This window comes from Cuculus canorus, chromosome 19 (genome assembly GCF_017976375.1).
Source record: "Cuculus canorus isolate bCucCan1 chromosome 19, bCucCan1.pri, whole genome shotgun sequence".
Taxonomy (NCBI): domain Eukaryota; kingdom Metazoa; phylum Chordata; class Aves; order Cuculiformes; family Cuculidae; genus Cuculus; species Cuculus canorus.
Window position 1 is genome coordinate 6,556,987 of NC_071419.1, and position 26,590 is coordinate 6,583,576.

Below are 26,590 nucleotides of genomic sequence, written 5' to 3' on the forward strand. Positions count from 1 at the left end.
AAGGCAAGGTCAGGCAGAGCTGGAGCCAAAGCTGCAAATCAGAAAGAGATTTGACTGTTGTGAAGTTCATAACAACACTAAAAGGAGTCCTTGGAAAGTAATAGAATATGCGTAAGATTTCTGGGACAATTTATCCATGTGAGGGGAAAACCCATCCTGTCCCAGCTCTTGTCTCGTTCACAGGATCGCTGGGGATCACTACTCCCTCTTGCCCAGCCTTGGTAAAGGATGCTCGCTCTCTAACACTCCAAAACAAGACTTAAGAGAGTTTATTTGCTGGCGGGTTTGGTATCAGCTCAGCAGCTCGCAGCGGGGTTACCCCATAGGGAGGAGAAAAGCTGGCTGCGATGTTAAACCAGGACATAACCTTTTCTTTCTCTTTTGCCCCAAATATCCAGTTAATAACGGAAAGCTCGGGCTGGGTTTGTCTCAGGAGCGGTGCTTGAATTAATTCTCTAATTGCAAGTTATTTTCATCCCAGTGACACCTCTCCAGGGGATGAATAAAAACTCGTAAGGACTACATCTCCTCGGGGTGTTCTGGGCCAAAGACAAGGAAGGGCAGAGCGAGCCGAGCTCGTTCCCGCAGAGTAGAGCCGGTTTGCAGCTGGCCCCGCTGGGTGGCGATCGCTTCTGCGCCCGCCCGCGCGCCGCCCGCCTCGCGCCCCTCGCGCCAACCACAGTTTTTACCGCAGCGCCGTTCCGCCCCGTGACGTCCCCATTGGTTGGCGCCCCTATTGGTTGGCGTCCCCGCCGGCACAGCGCGACGCGGGGCCATGGCGGGGCCGAACGGGGACCCGCACGTGGCCGGGGGCGACAGCGACGGCAACGACGACGACGGGGACAGCTTCGGGGAGGAAGGTGCGTGCGAGTGGCCCGGGGAGGACGGCCAGGTGTGCTCGGGGGCTGGGCTGCTCCCGGGAGCGGGGGGTTGGACCCGGGCGGGGCTGCGGGCACTGTTTGGGCTGAGGGAGCGGGGACTGCGGTGAGATCTTGGGGGAAACGACGTCCTGTGGGGGTGGGGAGCACGGGCGGGGGCTGCCCAGGGAAGCTGGGGCTGCCCCATCCCTGGAGGTGTTCAAGGCCAGGTTGGATGGGCCTTGGAACCCCTGATCCAGTGGGAGGTGTCCCTGCCCATGGGACATGGCAGGGACTGGATGGGCTTTGAGGTCCTTTCCCACCCAAACCATTCCATGATTCCATGACACCTTCACGACACAGGGATTTGTGTGGGACCCAGCATGGCCGTTCTCACCATGGAGATGCACACTGGTTTCCGCTTGGGCTGAAAATGAGCCAGGGAACACGAGAGAAGCAGCAGTGATGGGATCCCCCTCATATCCCTTGTCCACGCTCCCATTATCAGCATTAGGATCAAGGGAACCATCACCCTCTTGTCCCATCCCTGGAGAAAAAGAGCTCTGGGAGAGGTTGTCCGGGGAGGCTGTGGCTGCCCTGTCCCTGGAGGTGTTCAGGGCCAGGTTGGATGGGCCTTGGAGCCCTTGATCCAGTGGGAGGTGTCCCTGTCCATGACAGGGGGTGGGACTGGATGGGGTTTGAGGTCCCTCCCAACCCAATCCATTCCATGATTCCCACCCAGCGATGGGATGCAGAGCTCCAGCCTGCAGCTGCCTTGGGTGTTTTTTTAGTTTCTCTTGTGGAAAGATCCCATCGTGCTTCTCCTGGTGTAAAGGTGTAGACGACCATGGAGAGAGAACCTCCGAGTTTGAAACAGGACAGATCATGTGGGCATATCTCAGAGAAGAAGACAGGGGTGGAAAAGGTGGATTTCATAGGATTATTATCTTGGAGTTGAGGTTATGACCCAGCTGCAGTGATGGGAGGATCAGGTCTGCCCTGAACCACCCCAAGAGCATTCACTGCTTTTCATCACCACGCCAATTCATATTTCAGACTCTGAAGAGCTGGGAGACACAGTGGATTTGACAGTCACTAAATCTGCCCTCTGCATTAAGTTGTTCCAGCACACAGCTGGGGCTGTGTGTGCAGTAGCTGCTCTCAAAGTCCTGTAGCTGTTTCCTGGTCTCGTGGAGCTGACGCTGTGGGTCACTTCCTTGATCTCAAAAAGGAAACCTTATTTGTCCTTTCTCCTGCAGTAAACAATGTCATTACTGTACTCCTGGTCAACGTTCTCATTAGGAGATGGGGTTATGTTTCCAGAAAACCACACCAAGCCTGCAACTAACAGAAGATGATAAAATAAAAAGCTTTTAGAGCTTATATTTAAATTGTTAATCTTATTTCACTTCCCAAGGCTGTAGAACTTACATAGCCTTCACTGGAGCTGTAGGCACCGAGAACTGTTAGGCTCGCGCAGTGATTACAGACTTCTTACCAAGCTGATGAATAATGTTACTTGTCAGAAGTCGTTACCATATCTGCTAGGGATCTGCTCACTGTTTAATTGGAATGTGATGCATCAAATACTGGGTTGAAGTGAGGAGCTCTAACTCATGGAAGAGCAGGAACGGTTTTAAGCTGAAAAGGGAGATTTAGATGACCTCTTAGGAAGAAATGTTTTACTCTGAGGGTGGGGAGGCCCTTGCCCAGGTTTCCCAAAGAAGCTGTGGCTGCCCCATCCCTGGAGGTGTTCAAGTCCAGGCTGGATGGGGCTTTGAGCAACCTGATCCAGTGGGAGGTGTCCCTGCCCATGACAAGAGGTGGAACTGGAAGGGCTTTGAGGTCCCTTCCAACCCAAACCATTCCGTGATTTTGATTCAGGTATCCCATACCTTGAAACAGGGTTTGCAAAATACTGGTACCTGCTGTCTTTGAGGGAAGAACGTGTCTGTGGGATTGATGTTTAAACACAAGGACATCAGCAGTGCTTAAACAAGCTGAAATGCAGCCTATGCAATTCTCCAAAGAACTAAAGGCTGCAACACTGCTGTGAGTGGCTCCAAAGTAGTCTAAGAAAAGGAGGACAATTCTTGTTATAGTGAAACTTCTCCTTCACTGTTAAGAATGCAAATAGCTGTGATATTTAAATATTCACAGTTCTTTTAAAGCTGCTGGGGACCAGCCTGAGGGCTCTGAGTACCCTGCCTACAGAAGTGTGGAGGGGGCAGCAGGGAGGGCAAAGTTGGGCTGGTGAGGCTGGGGGATTTCAGCAGGGCTCAGCCCTCGTCCATCAGACAAGGGGGCCCACAGCACATCCTCCTCCTCTTCCTCCTCCTCCTCACTGTCTCTGTATTGTTGGCTCAAAGCAGCGCTTCAGGCAGGAGCTCCTGCGTCACCCTTGGCTCTGACGCTCCCCTGGCTGCTCAGAGGAGCCGGGTGGAGAGGAGCCAGCCCCAGCTGGTGACGTGTGGGCTTGTCCCACCCACGCAGGCATCCTTCCCTGTCCCGCAGCCCACGCTTCTCACAAGCGTCAGCCCACAGGTCACAGCTTGCTGCCTGCTTCCCTGCATCCGCTCAGCCTGTGCAGCTTCAGAAAGGAATATGGGCCTGGCTCTGCCTGTAAAAGCCCCGGGGCTCCCGCGTAAGGTGTCAGCAGAGGTTTATCTTGTCTGGCTTTTCAAGGTTGTTTTTTTTGTTACTCTTTAGGATTGTGCAAATATTGCTTGGAGCAATCCAAAAGCAAGCGTTTCATCCCAGTAGCACAGCCATCTTCATTCGATTAACGGTGCTAATACATGTCACTGTGGAATGCTGTTGTACTGAGGAGAACATTGACTTGGAACAAATGCTGTCAATAAGAAACTGTACCTCAGGAACCACCCGTCGGGATCATCCCAAATGAGTCTGGGTTTAATCTGAAGTACCCAAAGCTTTAATGATGTGGGAAAATCCCATGGTTGAACTTGGTACCTCACAGTTCCCTCCCTCTGGAAGCGATGGTGCCACCCCAGCACCGTTGGTCTTCTCCCTGCTCCTGTGCAGCAGTGGCTGCATGGGCAGCCTGACCCCAGCCAGGCCCTTGGGGAGCACATCCCAGCCTGGGAGCCATCCACAAATGATTCACAGGATGTAGTAAACACTTTTCCACTTTGCCAGAATGCCTGCAGCCTCCTCAGGAAAGATGATCCCTGTGGCAGCCAACAAGGCTAACCTGTCCTTGGGGTTTGTGTGGCGCTGCTGCAAGGTGGATTGCTGCACGCTAGCGCTCACTCTGCCGTCAGCTATCAGTGTACGAGACCAAAGGCTGTCGGAAACACCCACAATGCACTGGGCTGCCCAGGTAATTTGTCCTGGGTCTCGTTTGACTGGTGAACACAACACACATAGGATTCCGTTGCATTTTACTTCACCCAGTGGGAAATAAGGCCTGGCCAAAATGCTGTGGGCATGTTTTGCAAGAGCTCTCGCTGCCTTCCTCAATGGCAATAACAACGTATTTGCATCCTTCAGTCTCTCATTTCTTTCCATTTTAGAATACGCAGCAATAAATTCTATGCTGGACCAGATCAACTCCTGCTTGGAACACCTGGAGGAGAAGAATGATTATCTACATGCAAGCTTGAAAGAACTCCTGGAGTCCAACCGCCAGACTCGCCTCGAGTTCCAGCAACAGAGTGAGCAGCAGAACATGGAGACGGATGCACAGGGGTCACAGCCTCCTGCCTAGTCACAGACAGGAGCTGGTATCGTTAGGGGGACACTTACTGGTCACTGATTCAATGTAAAACTTGAATAGTAGAGGTTCCTCATTCCTTCCTGTGGTTGTATCCTGCCATTTGCACCTGTGCTCTGATTTCCGTTAGCTGTGCCATAAGTATGGAAGCCCCATGGTGGAGGTGGGGAGCTGGGTGTTTGCTCCCCACCATGGCACTGATGCCTGGTTAGAGCTGTCTGGCTGCAGGCAGGCCCTCCTCACAGAGAGGAAACCTGAGCTGCTCTTTATTGTTAATAGCGGGCAAGGAGCGCTCTGGCTCTGGTCTCTTCTCCCACAGAGCACAGTCGACAGGGGCTGTCCCAACTCCAGGCTTGCCCCCAAGTGTAACTGGTGGCAGACTTGGAGAGAGAGGCCCTAGGCCAGCTCCTGCCTTCAAACCACAGCTTTCCCTTATCCGCACCAACTGTGGTGTAAGAAACATTGGCAGGTGGCCCTCAGGCACCAGACAGTTGTGTCCCCTTCCTGGCAGATCAGATGAGCTACCAGGGTGACGTTTTTGACTTATAATTGGAAGCTGCTCAACTCCTTGCGCTGCCAGTAAAGACTCAGGCTCTAGGGAGAAGCAGAGCAGCCTGGCCATCTCCAGCACAGCGTTAATTACACCACACAGAGACAGGGGCTGGCCTGAGACCTCCCTGTTCCTTCTGACAAGCTCACATGAGCATTGAGGTCTGAAACCTGGTGATCCTATCAGGGTGGCCTGGGACCAGCAGCAAGAGTTACTGTTCTACTTCTGTAGAGTTAAAGGAGTTCTTTTGAAAGTTAAAGAAGTTACTGATAAGAAATCTGTTTTATTAAAATCAGTTTGAAACAAAATTTGTTCCTGAGAGTCTCCACTATGAGAGCAGACTGCGTTAAGCTGTGTAGTATTAATAAAGGACTAAGATGCACATTCTTGCCTCACTTAGGTCACAGTATTTGTCCAAGAGTGTGCATCTTCAAAAGGAAACTGTTCTGAGGAACAGGATTGGGCACACAGTCTCCCAAGAGAGAAACTTTTCCCATGCCTGGAAAAGAAGCAAGAGAGGAACTATAAAGAATTCTTAGTGAAAAATAAGTCCACATCCATCTGTTTCATGAGCTTTGTCTCCTGTGGAAATCACTTTACCATCTTCTTTCAGGTTGAGCTATCCAAACCTCAGCCTTTCCACATAGTTGTTTCCCAGCTGTACAAGTAATAACCAACACCATCCTGTATTAGACACGCTAAAGCCAGGCTTATTTTATTCTTAAAATAAAAACAGCAGTAAAGTTGAAGGTTTTTGCTCTATTAAAAGACTCAGAAAATAAACATTTCCAACAAATATCGTATGTAAAGGGCTCTCCCTTTAAGGCCACTCTATCTGGGTTTGCGCCTATGGGAGCGTCGGCACCCAGCAGAGGCAAGACTGTCTGTCTCGCCTTTGGCTAGGGAGGAAGGCTCTGCCGCTGCTTCCTTGCCTGCATCTGCTGCCTCATCCTGTCCTAAACCCCCTCCATCCCCTGGATCCTGGCAGTCATCCGTGCCTTCGCTTTGCCCAGCTGCACTGGCTTCCTCCTCCTCGGACACTTCGTGTCCCAGCGCCTGTCCTGGGGCGCGGTTCTCTTCGGGCAGCAGGCACTCGGCACTCACAGTAGTGGACTTGCTCTCCTCCTGCAGGTTTTCTTCTTCTACAACCGTGATTCCACAGACATCGTCAGTCACACTGGCTCGGCTTCTCCCCTCTGCTACAGAGGTGGCCAGCTCACCCTTACCCTCCAGAGAGCTCGAAGCTTGTTCTTGCAGGGCTGGTGGCTCTATACCTGCCCTGACTATTCCACGATCATCATTCATCTTCTTGGCAGTTTCTCCTGTGGTAGCAGGAAGCTGTTTTGTATTATCCAGCAACTGGGAGCTGGAGCCCTGGGAATGCAAAGGAGCTTCGGGGTAAGCAGCTGCGGCGCGATGCCTCGCTGCCTTGTATCTCTGCAAATACAAACAAAGCAAGGTGAGAGACAAGCCCCGCTCCGGTACCGTCACTGCAGCAAGCGGCAGCTGGTCCAGGAAAACCTGCACAAAAACAGTGGTGAGCACAGCTAGGATCTGCAGGGGCACGACTTGTCTCAGCAGCTCTCCCAGCCTGGCTGCCGAGGCTTTCGGGTGGAGAAGGGTCAGCTCCTGTGAGGAAAAGTGTCGATAATTAAAAACTGAAGTCCCTCTCGCATTACTTAATGCTGAGCGAATGCATGGCAGACCTGCGGCTCTCGAGACAAGGATCACCTTCTGGCAACTGTTAATCTAAGTCAGAGTCAGGACTTTGTAGATGTAACAGTGCAAGTGACAGCTCTTGCTTCAGCAACCGCCAGGACGTAACTCTAGACACGCACCCTGGACGCGTAAGGCTGTGTGCTGCCCTCAACTACAGCGCTATGGTTTCATGTTTATCAGCAAAAGCTAAGACTGAAGTTGAAAGCTTATGATTTTTTCACTCTGCTGATACAATCTGTGCAGCCAGTGACACTGCTGACGAGAACACTAAGATAGCAAGAATATCTTGATTCTCTAGAGAATAAAGATAAGCATATAATCAATTAAATGACTCATTTGCACTTGCTATCATGATGAGCCGGTAGAGGTCTGTGAAGAGATTAAAATGGCTCCTAGCCATTTTCAAGAACAAAACTTTGTATGGATCTGTAACGTGCAGTAGGAATCGGGTCTTCAAGACCCAGACAGAGTATGAACTACAGGAATAAAACAAAGCTTCCTCTTTTCCACAGGAATTCGTTTCACAAATCAACTCACTTTCTGCTGAAGGGTCCCTTGAACTGACAAGGACAGGACTTCGAGTGCCCTGGCTTTCACCACTGCCTTCAGCAGTGCTACTGTAGTCTGCAGTGTGGAATTACAGCACATTAGACAGGCAGCTTTAAACTGTAATTCACTTTATCATAGCAGGATTGCTCTTTGTCTGTCCTCAGACACCAGAAGATGTGCAATATTATTGGAACTAGGTCAGTCGAGTTGTAACATTGTACCCAAACTAAACTAGGTGCAAGCATTCCAATTTGTTCTCAGAATGATGCTGTGAACAGCCTCACCAGCAGACAATTCTCTGCTTTGAAACCCCCTGCTGAGCTACTCTGATGAAAGCACCCCAGAAACTGGCAGTGATTTAACTTGGACTGTGACAACCCCAAGAACCCAGGCAGCCAAGAATAATAGTCATCTGCCTGCAGGTGTTTAAGGATGGACACTTGTCATAAATAATCCCTTCAGGTTGCTCCGGCATCCATTTAGAGAACGTCTGATTTCAGCTCTAAGTGGGCCAAAAGCGAGGCAGACACACTGCTGCCACAGTTTCGCTCTATGCTGATATAAAATAAACCAGGGAAACTGCAGGGCCGATTGCTTCATTCCTGCAATGACTGCTTGCGGGAGTGAGAAAGGATGAACAGCCATACAGAACAGCTGTGTCTTCTGTTACTTGCCATTCCAAATTCACTGCTCTAAGTGGTGTTCCTGCATCACCCCACCCCTTTCCGAAGGCGGTGGTGGTTGACTAAGGAATAGCTAAGAATTAGAAAACCACTAAGATTTATTCTTTTAAAAAACACTAACAAAGGCTGGATACATCTGTGATAGAGAAGCACAATGGCTTTTGCTGGAATGGGTTTTGGGTGCAGGCAGAGGAAAAAGTCAGTGTGTGGGAGCCTCCCTCCTTGCCAGGGTCAGGGAATACCGCTCTCCTGTACAGGCAGGGCCCAGGCAGCACTCACGGGAGAGGGCAGAGACAGCACCAGCCCTGCGTACCCACCACAAGGGACTGATGCAGGCCCCTCACCCCCAGCAAGTCAACGAGGACAGAATGATGGAGGCAGATTCAGGCCAGCCCAGTAGGAAAAAGCTTCTAGATACGAAAGCAGCAAGGGGCAATACGGCTTCTTTAGGTGGAGCCAGTAAAGCAAAGGAACAGCATCAGCTGGCAGAGCTTTGTGCTAAGGAGTTTCTAGGAAAGGGTAGCAGACAGACAGACAGACTTCCTGTTGCAGGCTGACCCTGGGGACCAAATGGACTCTAACCAGCTTGTAGCTTCTATCACATAAAGAGTCTGTAATGTTAAATTTCCAGATTTCTATAGCGAATATCTGATTTTACCAGGCCCCTTCATGGATGAATCACATCCGCAATTTTGGCTAAAGCAGCTGTTCCTGCAGTATCGCATAAGAAGATGCGTATGTGCCAGCCTTCTTTAAAAGGAACAGCCTCTGTCTCTTGTTCTTTCCCCATCCTGCCCTGTTATCTGTCTAACAGAGAAGAGGCCTAGACTGAAAAACAGACTCCACAGGTTCAGCAAACAGAGCGGATACTCTGAGGAAGATTTCCAGCCAGAAATGGGCAACAAGGTGACAGCAGCAGTAGCTGAGAAGCAGGACTGGACTGGTTTTAGATCTACAAGAGTGATGGCAGACAAACACAGAGCACACCAGGAGAAAGCTATGGCACAACAGACACCAAGGATGATGGAAATGAACTGGAGACAAGACACCTGACATGGTGGATTCACTGAAGAAACACACACAGGGGTAACAAATGCCAGGCCATGCAATCGCCAAAGGGTCTAACCTGAAAGTTCTCAAAATGCATCAGGGACTTGCAGTGTGCGAGCCGGGCAGCAGAGTCGCTATGGTAGAATTTGTGACACAGCCTGCAGAGGTAACCTGCGACGGGGACCAGAAAATCCAGGCCTGCGAAACGGGAGGGGAAGGGAAATCACAGATCACATTGAATGGAACTCAAATAATGAAAGCATGTTAAAAGGGGAGAGGAGGGGAGGGAGAAAAAGAAAAGTGGAAAGCTTTGCTTCTGTTAATCAGGGATTTGCAAGATGACTTGCTGAATATCTCGTCTTACCATGGAATAGCTGTGTGGTTGATATTCAGAGAGAAATCTGGCTGCCAGAGCAAAGAAACTACACAGAGCATTAAGGGGGGGAAAAGGGAAAAAAGAATACAATGGAAAACTACAGAGAACATGTGATCTAATGTAATGGGATCAAACCAAGCAGAAGACAGCAGGCGCGCAAGAGGAACACGCAGAGAACATTCACAGCATGAATCATTATTCCATCTGCCACATGGTAGTGGAAGGTTACAGCAATATGGAAGATCGGTGTAAACAGAGCTCTCCTTGGGCACAAAACAGCCTCTGCAGAGCTGCCCTCCTCACAACATGAGTGGCCGTTAGACGCTGGAAGTCAATCACTTACAGGGTGGGGACCAGAGACAGCCATCTGGAGGCAACACTGCCCACCAGCCCAGCAACATGTCTGAATAACCGCTAGGTAGAGCGTGGGGGTTCTGAAGCAGAGGAAACATGCACAGTTTGGGCTTGGCAGAGCACTGGATACTGTCAGTACTGCTCAGTATCTCCGTACAAGCTGCATTTCTGTTGGAAAGCATTCTCATCAGTCTGCTTTCAGGCTCCATCTTTCCAGAGCATCCCTCATTTGCTACCAACTTTCTTCAGTAGTCCTGCCCTACTCATTCCATTTCCTACCTTAATAAGGTCCCTGGCTCCCATCCTCTCTTCTTCAAAGCAAAAGGCAGCTGACAAACATCAATCACATCTTTATGTTTTACTATACAGTAATAAAGCAACGTTTGGCCCTTTCTCCAGGCAGCAGTGACTTGCACCAGTCCAATGCAGATGCTGGAGCACTATGGCCCAAGAAGGTGTTATGGCAGTCAGCAGAGACCATCCTCTCTTACAGATACAGCACGTGGCCAGAGAAGGCTCTGCTTGCTTACCATAGGCTGTGTCTGGACAATACTTCTCGCTTCCTTCGTAATCTTCCAAAGACACTTCCTTCAGCCCAGTCTGGAAACCAAAAGAACATTAGTGCCTACTGTATGTATGCCAATTCCCTTCCTGGGCTCTTCTGTTTTTCTGGTAAATTTGGGAGCAAACTACAGGATTCGCATAGCAGAAAGAGTTGCATAGCATCTGGTTAGAGCCAGATACAAAACCCAATGTCAGGAGGCCACTTCATCACCAGGTTAAAAATGCCCCTTGCACTCCCAGCGTTAGGTAGCTTATCCATGTACCCCTTCTTGGTGACTGCTTGCTACTGGGAAAATGGTATTTATCAAGATAAGACTATGCTTGCTATGAGACCAAGCTGCTGCTGGGCTATTAAAAAAGACCCTTTCAATGTCTGTCAGAAATTCTTTTCCTTGAAAAAACATTACTTACGCCCCCAAGGTAGTGTTTGAAGGCTGTACAGGAGCTGTACAGCACAGCAGAAACGCTCTCCTGCATGCCACAAGTACTGCCCGATTCTCTTTCGTGTTGTCCGGTGCTCTGGAAGACCCCCAGAGCCCTCACCCTCCTGCTGGACTCTTAAAACCCCAACCTCAACCTCAAGACCAACCAAGTCACAGGAGCCATAGCAGATTCTCAGACAGATCGTCCCTTCTCCTTTTGCGTGGCATACCTGCTTGGCAGCAGAATCCTCACTCTCCATCAGCGCTACATCAAGGTCTTCCTCTTCACCAGTTCCCCCCTCTTCCTCCTCCTCCTCGTCATCATCATCTTCAAAACAGCCAACAGCATCCACTGTGATCAACTCCTCTGAATCCTCTGGGCTGCCCAACTCCTTCTCTCCCAGCCTCACCTGTCAGGTACAGAAAAGAAAGATCAGATGACCTTTTCACTCTCTATTTACCAAGGAAGACCCCAGACTCTGAAACTCGAACAGACTGCAATTGATGAGTAGAAAGGACTGCGAGAGAGGCACAAGCTATTGTGTTTCTAGACATGTCTAACTCCTTGTCCCTTTTTCAATCAATTTCTTCAAGCTGTAACAACCAAAGTCCAACCAAAGATGAAAATTAAAACTGACTTGGAAGAACTACATGCCTTCCTTTCATCCCTGCAAGTCAAGGAAGCAGAAAGTTAACCTGCTCCACAACATAGCTGCCTCCAGTCCTATGCAGTATTACCTCTTTGGCTTTCTGTTTGTGCTCGGGGGACTTCATATGCTCAACAAACTTGCGAGGTGTCTTGAAGTGGCGGCTGCAGACAGTGCAGAAAGGACGAAGCGAGCGTTTGGCCAGCTAAGGAAAGAGGGATGATCCAGTAAGCCACAAGAGGCACCACTTTGGAGAAATGCAGATAAATCTTGAGTGAGACAAAGTCACAGCCCTGCATCTAAAACAGGGACATTACAAAAGGAGTCGTACTTTCCTTCAGCAGGAAGGACTCCCTAGCTCTTATCTGCCAAAAAGATGGAAAACATGCAGGGAAAAACAAATGTGGCTTCTAAAAGGTGTTGTAGCACTTCTCCCCTAGAAACCAACAAATATACAGCCTGTCTAAATTTTAGCTTGACAATTTACAGGATGCCCACCCATTCTTCCATTCAATTGATTAGGTGAGTATGATAGGCCCTATTTATTGAGAAAAGCCAAGAGTTATAAACCAGAGCATGACGACTGGAAACTCCCAACAGTGCCAGCGTCCAGAGGCAGGAGGTAGCACAGCACTGCCCTTGAACAGCAAGGATGTTACTGGCAGAACCTTCTGTGCATCACTCCACTCCAATCACTTTTCCTTTGCTGCCTGGGGAGCAGGAAATGCCAGGCATTTCCACTCAATCCCCACACAAGGTCAGTGCAAACAAAGTCCACGCTATGGTTGTTACCTTGTGTTCTTGGGTCCTGCGATGTTTGATGAGATCCCCAGTGAAGTGTATCTGACAAGTGTTACACCATCGCTGCTGCGTCTCTCTGAAGCGACAATGGATATATCTGTAAGTCACACCTTTTTTCCTTCTCCATGGAATACTGCCATCTGCAATCTGTTCTTGGCATTGCTTTCCCCAGCATTCCTGTCTTGACAGGCTCGGATTTATCTTCTCCCCTTCCCAGGCATTTATATAGGTTGCTTTAGCTCATGCTGTTAAAACAAGTCTCCGACCTGATCCGCTATATTAAAAACTACACAGCAGGTTGAAGTCAACACCTGTACCCTTCAGCAAGAAGAAAGTTGCCTGAAGGATATTAAGGCCCCTGAAACCAGAAGGATTTTCTACCTTACCTAGAACCCAGGGGCACCCTGGAGCAGTTAGGAATTTTGGAACCAGTGTAGATTCATGTTCAGATTGCGTTCTCCAGTGCAGACCAATACTTACCCATCTTTCTCTGCCAGCACCTTCTGCTCCTTCACCATGGGCAGTAATGAAACAAAACAAACATTGCTCATGTGCTGAATCTCCCCAAGCCGCTGCTGGTGCTGAATTCCAGCCATGTGGGATTGGAAATTCTGAGAGAGGTTAGGAGAAAAATCCATTTAAATGTATTTGAAATACAGAAAATAACAGGTATGAGCCAAGCTTTCCATTCTCTTGACTGCTCTTTAGCAATGAAATGGTATAAAAGCTTGAGAGCATGGCTGCCTGTGGATCCACCCACATTCGCTCTCAAGCAGGTTGCCTGCCAGCTCCTCAGGAGAGGTTTATTTTATACACATGCTTGTCATCATTTTTTGTTCCTGAGGCATGAGCACTTACTCTGCATCCTGCTGCAGAGTATCCTGCTGCACCTCCCCACAGCCGCTGGCCATCCGATTCCCTTCTCTTGACCACCCATCTCCCAGCCAGACCTGTGGGGTTTTACCTGCTGGCTGCAGCAGTTGGTCTTGCAGATATAGCAGTAGAACTTGAGGGCTGATTCAGGGTTGGGATTGGCTGTGCCCACCTCACAGGCCCAGTGCCCTGGTTTCAGAGCTGTTGTACTGATGGCTCTGCTTTCACTGCTCTGCTGGATAGTCACTTTCAGTGAACCACCAGAGCTCAACACCTGCCGAAAGGAGGCAACATTAAGTCCAGTCTCTCAAGAGAAAACACTAAAAATTACACCTGCTTTTCGTATGTGACCCAAGTGCTCTGTCCCTTAAGGAAATTAATTTAAGCTTGAAGCCATGAGGCTGATCCGATAGACTCTCATGCACATTTCTTCTCCAACATTGCTAAACCAGCGATCGCTGAGTCACAGTACCAGGCCTGTCAGTACAGGCGGTTGTTTCTAGAGCCACTGCAGACACTGCATGACCCAGTCTCTGAAGACTGGAGCAATGAACAACGTGGTACTAAGGGTCACCTCCCTTTTCTCCCCTGCAGAACTAATGGCAACACAGCACCATACCTGACAGCGTAAGAAACTCAAGCAAGGGCAGAATGATACACTCGACTGCATCAACAAAAGCCACCAGTTATGGAAGACTATCCAGTCAGTCATGCCATGGGTTAAACCTTTGCCTGCTTACAGCTTTGCATAAGATCAAGGTTTAATATCTAGCCTGTGGGCAAGGTATTTCATTCAAAAGGCTCTCAAGCTGCTGGCTTCACCTGTGTCTCATTTTTCCAAGCTGCCTTTCAAAAGCACAGACTCCTACCATCTGCTCCTACCTGCTGTGATGGCAAGTGCCACAGCAGCTGTGCCTTTACTCCCATCACCTGAAGCTTTTTACATCTGTTCTTCAGCAACATGCGGGATGTATTTAGCTATGGCCCTCCATATATATATTTTGCAGTGGCTCTTTTGTCCCCATTTCAGCTGGGATAGTTAATTTTCTTTCCAGTAGCTGCTGTGTTCTGGATTTAGCATGGGAAGAATGTTGATAATACATTGATGTTTTTAATTATTGCTAAGAAATAAAGGACTTTTCAACTTCCTGTGATTTCCAAGTGTACAGGTTCACAACAAGCTGGGAGGAGCACAGCCAGGCAGCTGACCCAAGCTGGCCAGAAAGATATTCGATACCATGTAATGTCATTCTCAGTAAATAAATGGGAAGTTGGCTGGGGCCCAGAGCTCACCAATTCACAGTCAGTGCTTGAGACGGGCTTGTCATCAGCGGTGAGAAATGGAAGCTACTGTGCCTCACTTGTTGTGTCTATTCTTTATTATAATTATATCCTTGTTGTCTTATTAAACTTTGTCTCAAAACATGAGTTTTACTTAACTTCCTGATTCTCCTCCCCATCCCACCAGGGACAGTGCGAGTGAGCAAGGAGCAGAGGCTACACCACAACACTCTCTCAATTCGACTTTCCATCTTTCCAGATGAATACTGAAAACTTAACAAACCCCAGCATCCATACACAGCCAGCAGTAGGTAAGGTACAGGCTAGAGAGGTACAAAAGCAGCAAGTCAGAGCAGACTGTGCACTAATTGCAGACATATTATGCTTTATTGCCAGGGACAACAGGAGACGGAGCTCCAGACGTGGGTGCCATCTGGTTCCCAGTGGCAACGGGCTTCTCTGGGATGGAGGAGGAGGAGGTTGTATGTTCTGCACCGAGTAGTGTCTACTCACCTCAGGAGCCTTTAGTTCATCAGAGAACCTCCTCTCTTTAGAGGGATCTTCAGTTGTGTACTCCTTTGCACTGCCAGTGCCTAGGAAGAGAGAGTCCTTTCAGCTCCCTTAAATTAAAATAGCAATGACAGAAAAAACAAAGCAACAGGTGAACGATGTCAGGGAGCTTTTCTCACAGTGCTGTTGGCCATAAGCCCAGTTTGCAAACCGTTCTCCAAATAAATACTTATTAAAGAGGGAAACTTCACATAACGTGTTTGTTAGGCAATAGGTATTAGGGCACTATGTTTGGATTCGGTTCCTAGATTTTCTCCTCCCTTCCCCATCCTGTAAGACTGAAGGAAGGACATTTCTGACGAGGCCCATGGGATCTAGAGATGCTGATCTACAGGTGCAGTCCCAGCAAGGAATGCCCTAGAAGTCCAAACCGCAGTGCTGAGCAACTCACCGTCAGCTTGGACGCAGGTGCTTGGCTCTCCAATGTCCCTGCTGTCTCTGGCATCCTCTAATGCAGACTTCTCAGTCATGCTTCAAGATATAAAGAAAACAACCTCATTTGCCATGTTACAAAGAGATTCAGAAGACACACCAAAACACAGGCTGGGGGCTAAGCTATCATGCTCACCACTAAACCCCCAAATCAATGAACTACTGGAAGTGGTATTTGATGCAAGGACTAGTCAGAAATAAATGTTAATAATGAAGACTGGGCATTCTAGAACAGACTCACAAACAGCTAAATATCTGGACAAGAAGGTTACAACTGATTTTCCAATCACTCTTCTCTCCTGCAAGAGCCTTGCAGGGAATTAAGTTCATACAGGAAATATTCTTAATAAGAGCCTGAGAGCTCACTCCTGTCTTGACTGGTGGCCTGCAGGGGAACTGCAATACCCGGATGGTAGTGCATGAGGGAGCAGAGACTGTCAGAACCGGATGGGCCCTCAGTGGTATTGTACAGGGATTTCATCACAACTGCCTGCTCTGTTCCCACCAGTTGTGTCTTGTTCCAGAGTCCCTATAGTTCTGCATGTGGGGGAAGCAGAACTGTACAAGATGCAAATCAAAATGACTTTGCTTGGTTTTATTTGGTGCTGGCGATCTGCTAAGGAGAAAAAAAGATTGCAAGGGGACTGTTGAGAATAAACAGTTGACTTCCAGAGGGCACAAAGTGTACTTTACAGTATCTTTCTCCATCCCCCATGTTTCCACCAGGGCTAATGCTTTCCACCATAGCTTGAACGTCTTCTCTCTCAGGCTGGCCCGATATCCCACCCACTGATGTTCTGCTGTCTTCCTGCCAAGAGGGAGCAGCACATTCTGCACAAGCAAGAATACAGACTGTGCAGGTATCGCATCCAGCGCTCCACACCTTTCCCCCTCCCCCCTCATAACTTATCAGATTGATAAGTGATAATGTAACTGGGTTACGTGGCTATAAATATGCAGCAGGGTTTGGGCAGTGTGAACACGACGGAAATAAGAGTGGCTGGCATTCACGTTATTTGTCAAGTGCTGCCAGCAGGCTCAACACTATTCCACACACAGATGGTGACAGCACTCCAGGGCAAGGGTTTGCAGTCTACACCGCAAATCTTAGGAGCAATCTAAGGGAGCACAAGCCATCACAAGCGTGATCTAAGGAGGAAATGGTATTATATGGATACTTGTCAGGCCATGCTAGAAGAAGTGGGTGTTCAAGAAGGATTTGAAGATGATGAGTGCTTTCTGCACTGGAATGAAGATGTTGTTCCAGGCATACAGATGGGACATAGGAGAAAGGCAGAAGGGGGAAAAACCTGAAATGAAGGAGGAGGCTGGTATTCCTGGCCAAAAGGGAATGGAACAATGAAGCATGAAACAAAGGTTTGTGACATGCATGGTGGAATGCCCTTCTCATATGTGAAGGGTAATATGAGAACAGCAAACTATTTTTTTCAGAGATCTGTCATCTGCTTGCTGGAAGTGAACGGAAACACTTCAGAAAAAAAGCTAAGGAACGATCTATTCTAAGTAAATGCCAGCCATAATACATGCATCAAATCTGGCAGTCCACAACTACTGCTTACGAAAGGACTTTCCTAATAGCAGGCTTGCTGCAGTGAGATTTGTCATTCCTCAGACTGGATTCTTTTTTCAGTGTATGTAACAGGACTTTGATTAATACTCTCCTAAATATTAACGTAATTAAAATTAAATTAGCTTTGGCAAACAGATTAACAAAGCATACTCTCAAATTCATTTGACTTAGCTTTAATTGAATTTATTCACTTTCTTGCTAATTAGAGTCCATAATTCACGATGGTCTCTGTTCACACAATATTTATCACTCTTCAATGTTTTACATGATCAGGGGATCTGAACATCGAAGTAATCCTGAAATATTCTCCCTAAAGCTAGCCATTAATCTACAATCTACAGATGGGAAACAGAGAGGTGAAGAAACTTGTCCGAAGCCACATGGTGAATTGTTAACAGCGGAGATAAGAGGACCCAGGAGTCCTGACTCATAGTCATTAACATATGTTGGAGAATTCTCAGATCAATGCCTCCAGAAATCTGCATCCACTCCCTCCTCTTCTCCCTCTGCATGGGCTACAATGACAGTTCTGGGAGTGGAATGGCACCACATGGATGGCACCAGGAGCTCCGTGATGTGCCTTCCCACTAGATGGCAATACAGCCCTGGCTGTTCCTGCACCCAAGGAGGCAGGGAGTGCCAAGATGGGCCTGCGCACTGTGCTCCCCTTAGGGATAATAGGATTGGCTTTGTCTATTTTTACCCAACAGACAGGGGTACTGGCAAGACAATCTTTGCAGAAGGGATACAGAACTCAAGACTCATAGATACAGGCTTGAACACAGGGACTAATGATTCCCTTTCCTTTCTCACTCCTCAAAATAAACTACCCTTTCCTACACCTTCTGTAACATAACGTATTCCATGGCTCTTCCCCTCTTTTGATAAGTGGCTGCTCATTTCCCTTTCTGACATTTAGGGAAGAAAATCAGGAACACAGATTGGACCAGAAAAGAACCTCTCTGCTTCTTACGAGAATCCTGGCAGAACACATGAGCAAACTCCACTTTGTTGCATGTTTCCAAGAGTTGCATCTCTTACTTCTCATTCCCATAGCTGGATCACCCACAGCAGAGACCCTAAAACACTGTGGATTTCAGCAAGTATCATGAGATTTTCTTACTGTCAACGAGCATCTGAAATACCTCCTACATGCTTGACATCAGGCCAGAACAGTGCAGCCCTAATTATTAGAAAATAAAACCAGACAATAGTTCTAAACCCAGTGACTATTTCAATACCCCATTCAATAAATACCTCTTCAGTCTTTTTGCTGCAGGCTCAGTGTTCAACACAGAATCTGCTGGAGTTCTTGGCTCTGCAGGAACACAGAAGGAGATCTCCTTAGCAAAGCAGATCATGCCACCTTGAGCACGTTCCCCAACTGAGCATCCAATGCCAATAAATTCTGTGAGAGCAAATAATACCATACACCCACTCATTCTGAATTTGAGAACTGCAGTGACAAAGCTAGCTAACGACCTAAGAGTTTTATTGCAGATGTCACTGTATGAGCTGTTGTCCAGAAAGAAATCTACATTTATGTCTGCTAAGTGGGTCTTCATCCTACCCTGAAGTGACAAGAGCCCAGATCACAGGAACATTTAATGTAAGCCAAGGTGGCACATCTATCTGACAGCAACTATTTGTACAGGTAGCTTTCACCACTACACATACACTGGTTAAAATCTCATTTCATCCCTGCATTTTCAGATTAGGCACTCTTAGGTCAGAAATAATATTCCCACATCTGTATCGTATTTGACACTAACGGATTCTGTGACAGCAGTTTCTGCTCTGACAAATAGCATACCAGTACTCCTTCAACTCATCTTTCCCTCAACAGGCTGATTGCAACTGGTTGTGCTTCATGTGTTTGACTCCATGAGACGCTGAGGTCAGCGTGGGTAAGGCAACGTGGAAGCTTTGATTTCAAAACAGCTTTTCCCCCCCTCATCTTTAACAGGGCTCAGGGTCAAAGTGATTTCTGAGAGGCTTCCATGCAAAAGAGATGGAGTTGGCTTATGAAAACCAAAAATATCCAGAAAAAAGGGTATAAGAAGCACATAGCAGAGGGCAGTGACAGGCAGTGTAAGTGTTTACAATTAGAGAGAAACAGAGCCAATTAAGACTAAAGCCATCTCCAGTCGTTGCTGCACGAATAGCAGGGAGAAGTTGGCAAGGTCTGGAAGTATTTGTTTCACTACAGGCTCCTCCTTACCTGTGGACGGTGAGAAGCTGTTCCGCTCTGACCCTGCTTGTGCTCCCTCATCACCTTGTGTCTGAGATGACGAACCAGGATCTAACTCCCGCTTTCTCTCAGGAACCCTCTGGAAGTCCTGCAATTGGAAGAGAGTCACTGCCAGCTCTTGGTTCTTCCTCGCACCCAACACACTGCCCAAAGCATCACACTTTTACTGTAGGGCAGGCACAGGTTAACAGAGAGGAATAGGTAGTTTACAAAGGACTGTCATGCTTTGGGCAAGATTACACGGTTAAACAGAGCAACACGCTTTAAGGCCACGGGCAGCCCATGACGTTTCTCCAGTGCTTTAGGCAGCCAGTGTAGGAGATTGAGCTGCTGGCAGAGAGTAGGATCGCTTTAGAGGGACTCTGGCAAGATGCATGGCCAGGGAAAAAGCATTGTCCCAAATAAATCCCCCTTCCCTTCATCTGTGGAGAAAGGCCAGTCGAAGAGTGGAAATCTACGTTATTCACCACATCTTTTTGACAGAATGGGACCAGATATGCAAAAGCTAATCTACGAGGAGGGAAGTACCAGTCAATGAATCCAAGAAACATTCCCAGGATACAGAAGTGGTCTTAATGGTGGAAAGTGAAGAAGGATTTTACAAAAAACATTGTAGATTTTACAAAATCCATAAAAGCAAATATGAACCTGATCTTAAAAGACGGGAAAACAGCCCAAAAAAGCAGTGATGTGTCAGTGGTAGGAGCAAGTCATTTGTGACCAACAAACTGCCTTGGAAGGCTAAATGGGCAGAACTCTGGGCTCTGTGAAGAGCAAAGTGCTCAGCTAGCATTTACTCTATCACAATAACTTTGAATCTGGTACTTCTAAAGGCTCCTTTTATATCTTAAGTTCAAATAGTTCTGCTATGAGGAATTCTCTCTCTTAGGTGAGAAGTGACAAGAAATCTTTGCATCATAAGTGTAAATATGGATCACAAGAACCCTAAGCATGGACATATTTCTGTCAGTGGCACAGTGCAAAAAACTGGTTTCATTGGATGGCTCTCTCCTTTGTCTTTTACTCTCCACCTACAATATAGTCAACTCTTGCAAGTGTATATAGAGCACAAAGCTCCCAAAGAGCTGGAAACTATAAGCCCACCTTGCGAAAGTTCCGGTTCTGCCGCTGGAAGGGAAGGTTGGGGAAGCCCAGGCGAGTGGGCTTTAACGGGACCCCAACAGGCGGTGGCCCCAGGAGGGAATGTCTCGTAGCCTGAGGGAAAAACTGCTGCAGTGCTGGCGCTGTCATGTTAAATCCACGCAGGTTTCCTATGAATGCAAACATACAGCAGATCACCACCCTGCAGGGTGCAAAGGAGAAAGAAAATCTCCCACTTGTACAAGGAGCTGGGAGAGGGGCAATGCTCCTCTATGCAAGACCCTGGACTTTACTGGGCACTGTGTGAGCACTCTATGCTCCGCCCTCTTCAGCTCCTACTGAACAATTTGATGGGATAGCAATTATTACTACATATCAGGCTAATTAATGATGATTGTCACTGCAGGCTAAAATCATCAGAGCAATTATTTGATCTGAGCACACTAACGCTTGTGTTTGCAACAAACAAGGTCTCATTTTACAGACATTCTCTGTAAAAAAGGAAAATTCATCTCACATTTATGCAGCTGGCAGCTCACACCACGGTACGGATGCTGTTTAGCACAGGTCGGCATTTTGTGTAAAACAACACTGGACTTCAAACAAGAGATTCCACAGTCTTCTCTGCCACCTGGTTATCGTGCAGTCTCAACATGTCAACCCGAATTCTGACACTTGAGACTCTGCCATTTCCAGTTGTAATGATCTGCTTTCTGACCAGGTCTTTTCAGCATCCACAGACTATTAACTAAACGTCAACAATTCCTTATGAAGGCAGTCCTTGCTATCCCCATTTGAGGGGTGAGAGAACAGGAGTGCCCAGAAGCTGCAGTGCACCCTCAGCTGTCCACCACTCTAGCAACCTAGACTTATACCGTGATTTTTAGTTCCTTGGTTGAATTACTGCATACTCTGGCTCTTTCAAAGCTGTCAAAACAGAGCAGAGAAGGTTGGAGACAGGCTCCCAAAATCGGAACTACACTGTTTAAAGCCTGCAATACAATAGGAAGTACTCCTGCATGTTTTCTCTTCAAAAGTAATCTAATCTGTCATTACTTACCATAAATAATCTTTTACTCTAAGAGGTGTATTAAAAAAAAAAAATCTATAAAGCAAGAAATCACCTCCTGCTCTTGGTTTCATACTTAAAGAACTGTGCATCTATTTCAACTTGACTTTTTTTTTTTTTTTTATTCCCACTGCTGAAGCCACATCCAGTCTGTGAATTATTTATGCTGACGTTTCCCAGGTACAGAAATACTATGGCATCAAGTATTCTTACATGTAACCCAAACTGAAATGACCAAAAAATTCAGATCCCTGAGGGGCCACTCTGCACGCTGCAGCCAGAGTATGTTACCTGCAGCCAGCTGATGTAGATTATCAAGCGAAAAGTCACAACTCAGCTCAGCATGCGGAGATGAAACGCAAAGGAACAATGCTAAGTCAGAGTGCACATATAGTGCTCATTAACACACCTTACCCTGCTCTTTCATATCTCATCTGCCTCAGGCCCTTGGCATATTATTTAAATATGACTTCTAAATAAGAGATTTTGCTTTCTGGACAAGGGCAGCCCAAGGTAGCACCAAACGCATCTGAAAGGAGTACGACTGACTAGAGTGGAGTCAGGCTTTTTCCTGATGCAAATGTAAACACCAATCTTCAGAGCATGGATTTTCCTTTTTCACTGCAAGTTTCCTACAACCTGAGAGAGATCTGTAGAGAGCCGCTGGAGTCACTAGAGAGCCCTCTCCGTTAAATGGGCAAGAGAACAAAAGAAGAGTTAACGACATGCAGAATAAATCTATTGTCTTCACATCTGGGCATGATTCACAGGCATGATAAAAACTGCAGGCATTAAACTAAACTAGGCACTTTAAAACTATCCCAGGTACTGATTTGCTGTGTTGAAAAGAGCTGTCAGGTTAAGACGCGACCAAAAATAAAAACATAGCTGTATTCCCAATATCTTTATGTTAGCAATGCTATTACTAAGGCAGCTTTACAAATTCGTGTTGCAAATATCACATCTGGCAAAAAAATCCACTTGTGAAAACACAGAGATGAAGAAACAGTGATATTATCCACCACACAAATGACAGTCATTTCAGGAAATCAAAATTTCACAAGAAAATTGAAACCTGAACCATTTTCCACCACAATACACTTCATTTGTTTGTACTGCACCGTATGGACAAAGAAAAGCCTCTACTGCAAACAAGGTTAGCCTGTACATATCAGAACACGAATCAAATTGTTGTAACCTTCCAACCAAGAATGACAAATAATAAAAATCAAAGCATTTTATCTAAATATATTGATGGAAGAATACTGTCTCCACCAAGCCTAAAAGGGAAGGCACATATTTAGTATCTAACCTGACACCTTCCAGTGCTTTTCCCAGTTGTGAATAGCTGGGCACGTCGAATTTTCAACAACTGAGGAACCGCTGTGATGTGGACTACAGACAAATTTGAAGAGAAAACAAAAATAAGATAACAAACGGGATTGCTAAATACAAGGACTGCACTGGTTCAGCAAGAAATAGCCACACTATGGTTTCAGTCCATGAAGGATGATTAAATAACTCCACTAAGTAAGCGTCTCCCATAACGACAGTACCTTGCATCTGCTGCATGAGTAAGGCCCGCTGAAGCATAGGATTGGCATTGAGCAGCGATGGTTGATTTGTTGCCCGTAAGCTCAGCATCTGTTGCTGTTGCGGTGGTGGCAAACCCCTGGAAAAGAAGGAATTAATCATAAAAAAACCAATAAAAACTCTACCTTTCGATTCCAAGCACCTGACAAGTAGAAAAGAGAGGAGCAAAGAACAGCTGAGATGCTGATGTACATGTATGAAAAGATACCATATACCAGCACTGTATCCTCTTTCTTCTACTCTCCTGGAATTTCCAAAGCTGACAGATTGTCTATCAAGGAATTTGAGGTCAGAGAGAACTCCTTAGCACCAAGCCCACATAAAGCCTGTCAAGCAGCATAAAAAAAGCCCAGGAGCTGACTGCAGTTCTACAGAATTATGCAGCACTCCTCAGCAGAAACCAGCAATGTAGATCAGCAGCCACATTTTAATACAACAACAACAAAGTTCTGAAAAACAGGGAGTTTTCTCACTAGCCTAAAGCACATTTTTCCAAAACCAATGCTACCCACACGGGGCCAGACAGGCCATCCCTCTAAATGGTGCGGAAAAATAAAGCACAGCCTTCATATTTAAAACAGGAGAAGGAAGAGATGAGCAGACAAGGACTCTCCAGCCCTAAGGAGGGTGGAGCAGACAGGAGTGAAAAGTCTGAAGGAACTGGCAGGCGCTTCTTCAGGCAACAGCAAGGTCAGGCCCAGCTCTGAGCAGGACTGCTGACACAGCTGAGTCTGGTAGGGCTGTGAAGAGGTACAAACATGGATCAAAATACCCATGCTGACAGAAAAAAACAGCCCTTTTCACGGCATTTACAGCAGCTTATCTTCACATTTGCTGCTCTAGATGGTTCCAGTGTCAAGGCTGAGATGTTTATACCAGAAAAATCAGACTATTAAAGGGGTGAGATGCATCTCTGCTACCTCACAGACAGTCCAATGCTGGCATGTTAAGGGCCGTTTTGTTTACTGTACAAAGCATACAAAAATAGTATTTAGAGATATTTGTATTTCTAGCAGAACAGACAGATTCTCACATTCACCTCAGAGACATCTGCCTTAAGGGTAAAGTAATTATTACAATTTATTAAACAGGGAATTAACTTCTTAAATTCACATCCTTCCGCATTTCCAGAGGTTTTACAGAGAACTGCAAACAAACACATCCTTTCAGAGACCTTGTGTAAGTTCTACAAATCTCTGCTCACCAGGGACAAATGCTGCTATCCAAGACAGTGATTTTATCCCTTGCATTTTGGTGAAAACACTCGCTACATGCCCTGTTCTCCACCCTCACCCTAAAGGTCTTGGAATGAGTTCAATCCCCTCATCTGGGCAGGGAGAAGCAGCCAGAGGAAGAAAACACAACGGCTAAGGGTCAGAGGAACCGATTTGCCCACCCCCAGCACTTCAGGCTGGTGCCCTCAGGTGTCTCTGCAAGAGAAAGTGCTTTCCTCTTGTCCCCAGCCCGCTGTGAGGAGGACCCACTCGCACCCCTCTCTACCCAGTGTGAGTGACCCATTGCAAGGGAGCTGTTCCCACCCACTCAGCCTGCTGTGAGAGGGACCTCTTGCCCACTCCCCAACCACTGCAAGGGACCTGCTCCAGTCATGTGAGAGAGCCCCTTGCCCCCCTTCACGCCGCCTGTGAGGGTCCTGTCATGAAGGGACCTGTTGTGAGGGACCTGCTCCCCCCCATTCCCACCCACTGAGAGACCCACCTGCCCCCTCTCTGCACAGGGTGAGAGGATGCGATGTGAGGGAGCTGCTCCCTCTCCATGCTCCAAAGCCCTCTGTGAGGGACCCGCTTACCCCACTCTGTGCATGCTGTGTGGGGACCCACTCACCCTTCTCTGAACGCTGTGAGGGAATCGGCTCGCCCCTCTCTCTGCATGCTGTGAAGGAGCTGCTCCCTCCCGATTCCCCAAAGCCCTCGGCGTGAGGGGGCCACCTCGCTCCCCTCTCTGCCCACTGTGAGGGGGACCTGCTCATCCCCTTCCCCCCCACTATGAGGGAGCTGCTCTTCCTCTCCCATCCACTGTGAGACGACCTGCTCGTCTCTTTCTGCCCACTATGAGTGACCCACTGTCATGGAGCTGCTCTCCCTCTCCCACCCACTGTGAGGGACCCACCAGGAGGTGACCCGCTTGTCCCTCTCTGCACGCTGTGAGGGACCCAATGTGAGGGAGCTGCTCCCTCTCCATCCTCCAAAGCCCTCTGTGAGGGACCCGCTCGCCCCTCTCTTTGCACACTGTGAGGGGACCCAATGTGAGGGAGCTGCTCCCCCCACCCCAGCCCACTGTCAAGGACACACTGTAAGGGGGACCTGCTCATCCCCATCCTCCCCGCTGTGAGGGAGCTGCCCCTTCTCCATCCTCCAAAGCCCTCTGCAAGGGACCCACTGTGAGAGGGACCTGCTTGTCCCTGTTCTCCCCACTGTGAGTGACCCACAGCAAGGAAGCTGCTCCCTTTCCATCCTCCAAAGCCCTCTGTGAGGGGACCCCCTTGCCCCTCTCTGCACGCTGTGAGGGACCCACTGAGAGGGGAACCCACTCATCCCTGTATCCCCCGCTGTGAGGGACCTGCTCCCTCTCCATCCTCCAAAGCCCTCTGTGAGGAAGCTGCTCCCTCTCCATTCCCCAAAACCCGCTGTGAGGGAGGTGCTCTCCCTCTCCCACCCCCTGTGAGGGACCCGCTCTCCCTCTCCCACCCCCTGTGAAGGACTCGCCATGAGGGGACCCGCTGTGAGGGACCCACTCGCCCCTCTCTGCACAGGGTGTGGGAGCTGCTCCCTCCCCATCCTCCAAAGCCCTCTGTGAGGGACTCGCTCAGCCCCGTCCCCCTCGCTGTGAGGGAGCGGCTCCCTCCTCTTTCCTCAAAGCCCTCTGTGGTGGACCCTCTCGCCCCCCTTTCTCTGCACACTGTGAGGAGACCCGATGTGAGGGACCTGCTCCCACCTCCCCAGCCCGCTGTGAGGGACCCCCTATAAGGTGGACCCGCTCATCCCTGTCCCCCCTCGCTGTGAGGGAGCTGCTCCCTCCCCATTCCCCAAACCTCTCCGTACGGGAGCTGCTCCACCTCCATCCTGCGGCGAGGGGACCCCTTTCCCCCTCTGTTTGCGAACTGTGCTCGACCCTCTCGCCCCCCTCCACCCCGAGGGACCCACTGGGAGGGGTCCCCGGTGCCCCCGAGGCCGCTCGGCGCAGGCCGCGGATCCCCGGGCTGTCGTGGCGGCGCTTACCGAGCTCCCTGCTGCGCCGGGGGGGGGTGGTGCTGCTGCTGCTGGAGGAGGTGCTGGAGCTGCAGCAGCTGCTGCTGGAACTGCTGCTGGTTGAACATGTCTGGGGAGCTCCAAGCGGGGCGAGCCTGAGACAAAACGCGGCTGGAGCGCGGGGCTGGCGCGGCTCAGCGCGGCCGCCATGGAGCAGGGGAGCGGCCGCCCATTCATTCACCGAGCCGAGCCCCCCGCCTCCTCCTTCCCCCCGGGCTCATCGCAAGCCTGTGGAGGAGCTTTCCAAACCCCACC

The 26,590-nt window shown here is 48.5% G+C and overlaps 2 protein-coding genes across 6 annotated transcripts; one reads left to right on the top strand and one right to left on the bottom strand.

Annotated features, from left to right (window-relative positions):
• Positions 1-712: 712 nt before the first annotated feature.
• BBLN (bublin coiled coil protein) lies at positions 713-14,969 on the top strand. Of its 5 annotated transcripts, XM_054084200.1 has the most exons (4): positions 713-860; positions 4,394-4,534; positions 14,650-14,773; positions 14,859-14,969. In XM_054084200.1, exons 1-3 carry the CDS (start codon positions 776-778, stop codon positions 14,730-14,732), a joined length of 309 nt encoding a protein of 102 aa, XP_053940175.1. In that variant the 5' UTR covers positions 713-775; the 3' UTR covers positions 14,733-14,773; positions 14,859-14,969. The 5 variants fall into 5 exon arrangements, with proteins under 5 accessions (XP_053940175.1, XP_053940178.1, XP_053940179.1 ...); XM_054084203.1 differs by lacking the exons at positions 14,650-14,773; positions 14,859-14,969 and adding an exon at positions 13,776-14,580; XM_054084204.1 differs by lacking the exons at positions 14,650-14,773; positions 14,859-14,969 and adding an exon at positions 6,275-6,408.
• Positions 5,433-26,590, bottom strand: CIZ1 (CDKN1A interacting zinc finger protein 1). Its single transcript, XM_054084198.1, has 15 exons — positions 26,306-26,590; positions 23,033-23,148; positions 20,411-20,577; positions 19,277-19,394; positions 18,313-18,373; positions 15,424-15,503; positions 14,976-15,055; positions 13,273-13,455; positions 12,789-12,919; positions 12,300-12,384; positions 11,599-11,712; positions 11,091-11,270; positions 10,405-10,474; positions 9,221-9,342; positions 5,433-6,580 (listed from the first exon to the last, which is right to left on the bottom strand). The coding sequence occupies exons 1-15, from the start codon at positions 26,401-26,403 to the stop codon at positions 5,975-5,977; spliced, it is 2,211 nt and encodes a 736-aa protein (XP_053940173.1). The 5' UTR covers positions 26,404-26,590; the 3' UTR covers positions 5,433-5,974.

What these genes read in the sequence shown, in the direction of transcription:
- BBLN (XM_054084200.1), top strand. Translation starts at nt 776, where the DNA reads ATGGCGGGGCCGAACGGGGACCCGCACGTGGCCGGGGGCGACAGCGAC. An exon ending in GGACAGCTTCGGGGAGGAAG is followed by an intron (nt 861 to 4,393) that starts GTGCGTGCGAGT and finishes TTTCCATTTTAG; the next exon opens with AATACGCAGCAATAAATTCT. An exon ending in CCTCGAGTTCCAGCAACAGA is followed by an intron (nt 4,535 to 14,649) that starts GTGAGCAGCAGA and finishes CCATCCCACCAG; the next exon opens with GGACAGTGCGAGTGAGCAAG.
- CIZ1 (XM_054084198.1), bottom strand. Translation starts at nt 26,403, where the DNA reads ATGTTCAACCAGCAGCAGTTCCAGCAGCAGCTGCTGCAGCTCCAGCAC. An exon ending in GTGCTGGCAGAGAAAGATGG is followed by an intron (nt 12,385 to 12,788) that starts GTAAGTATTGGT and finishes TTGTCGCTTCAG; the next exon opens with AGAGACGCAGCAGCGATGGT. An exon ending in AGGATTCTGCTGCCAAGCAG is followed by an intron (nt 10,475 to 11,090) that starts GTATGCCACGCA and finishes TTTGGTTTCCAG; the next exon opens with ACTGGGCTGAAGGAAGTGTC.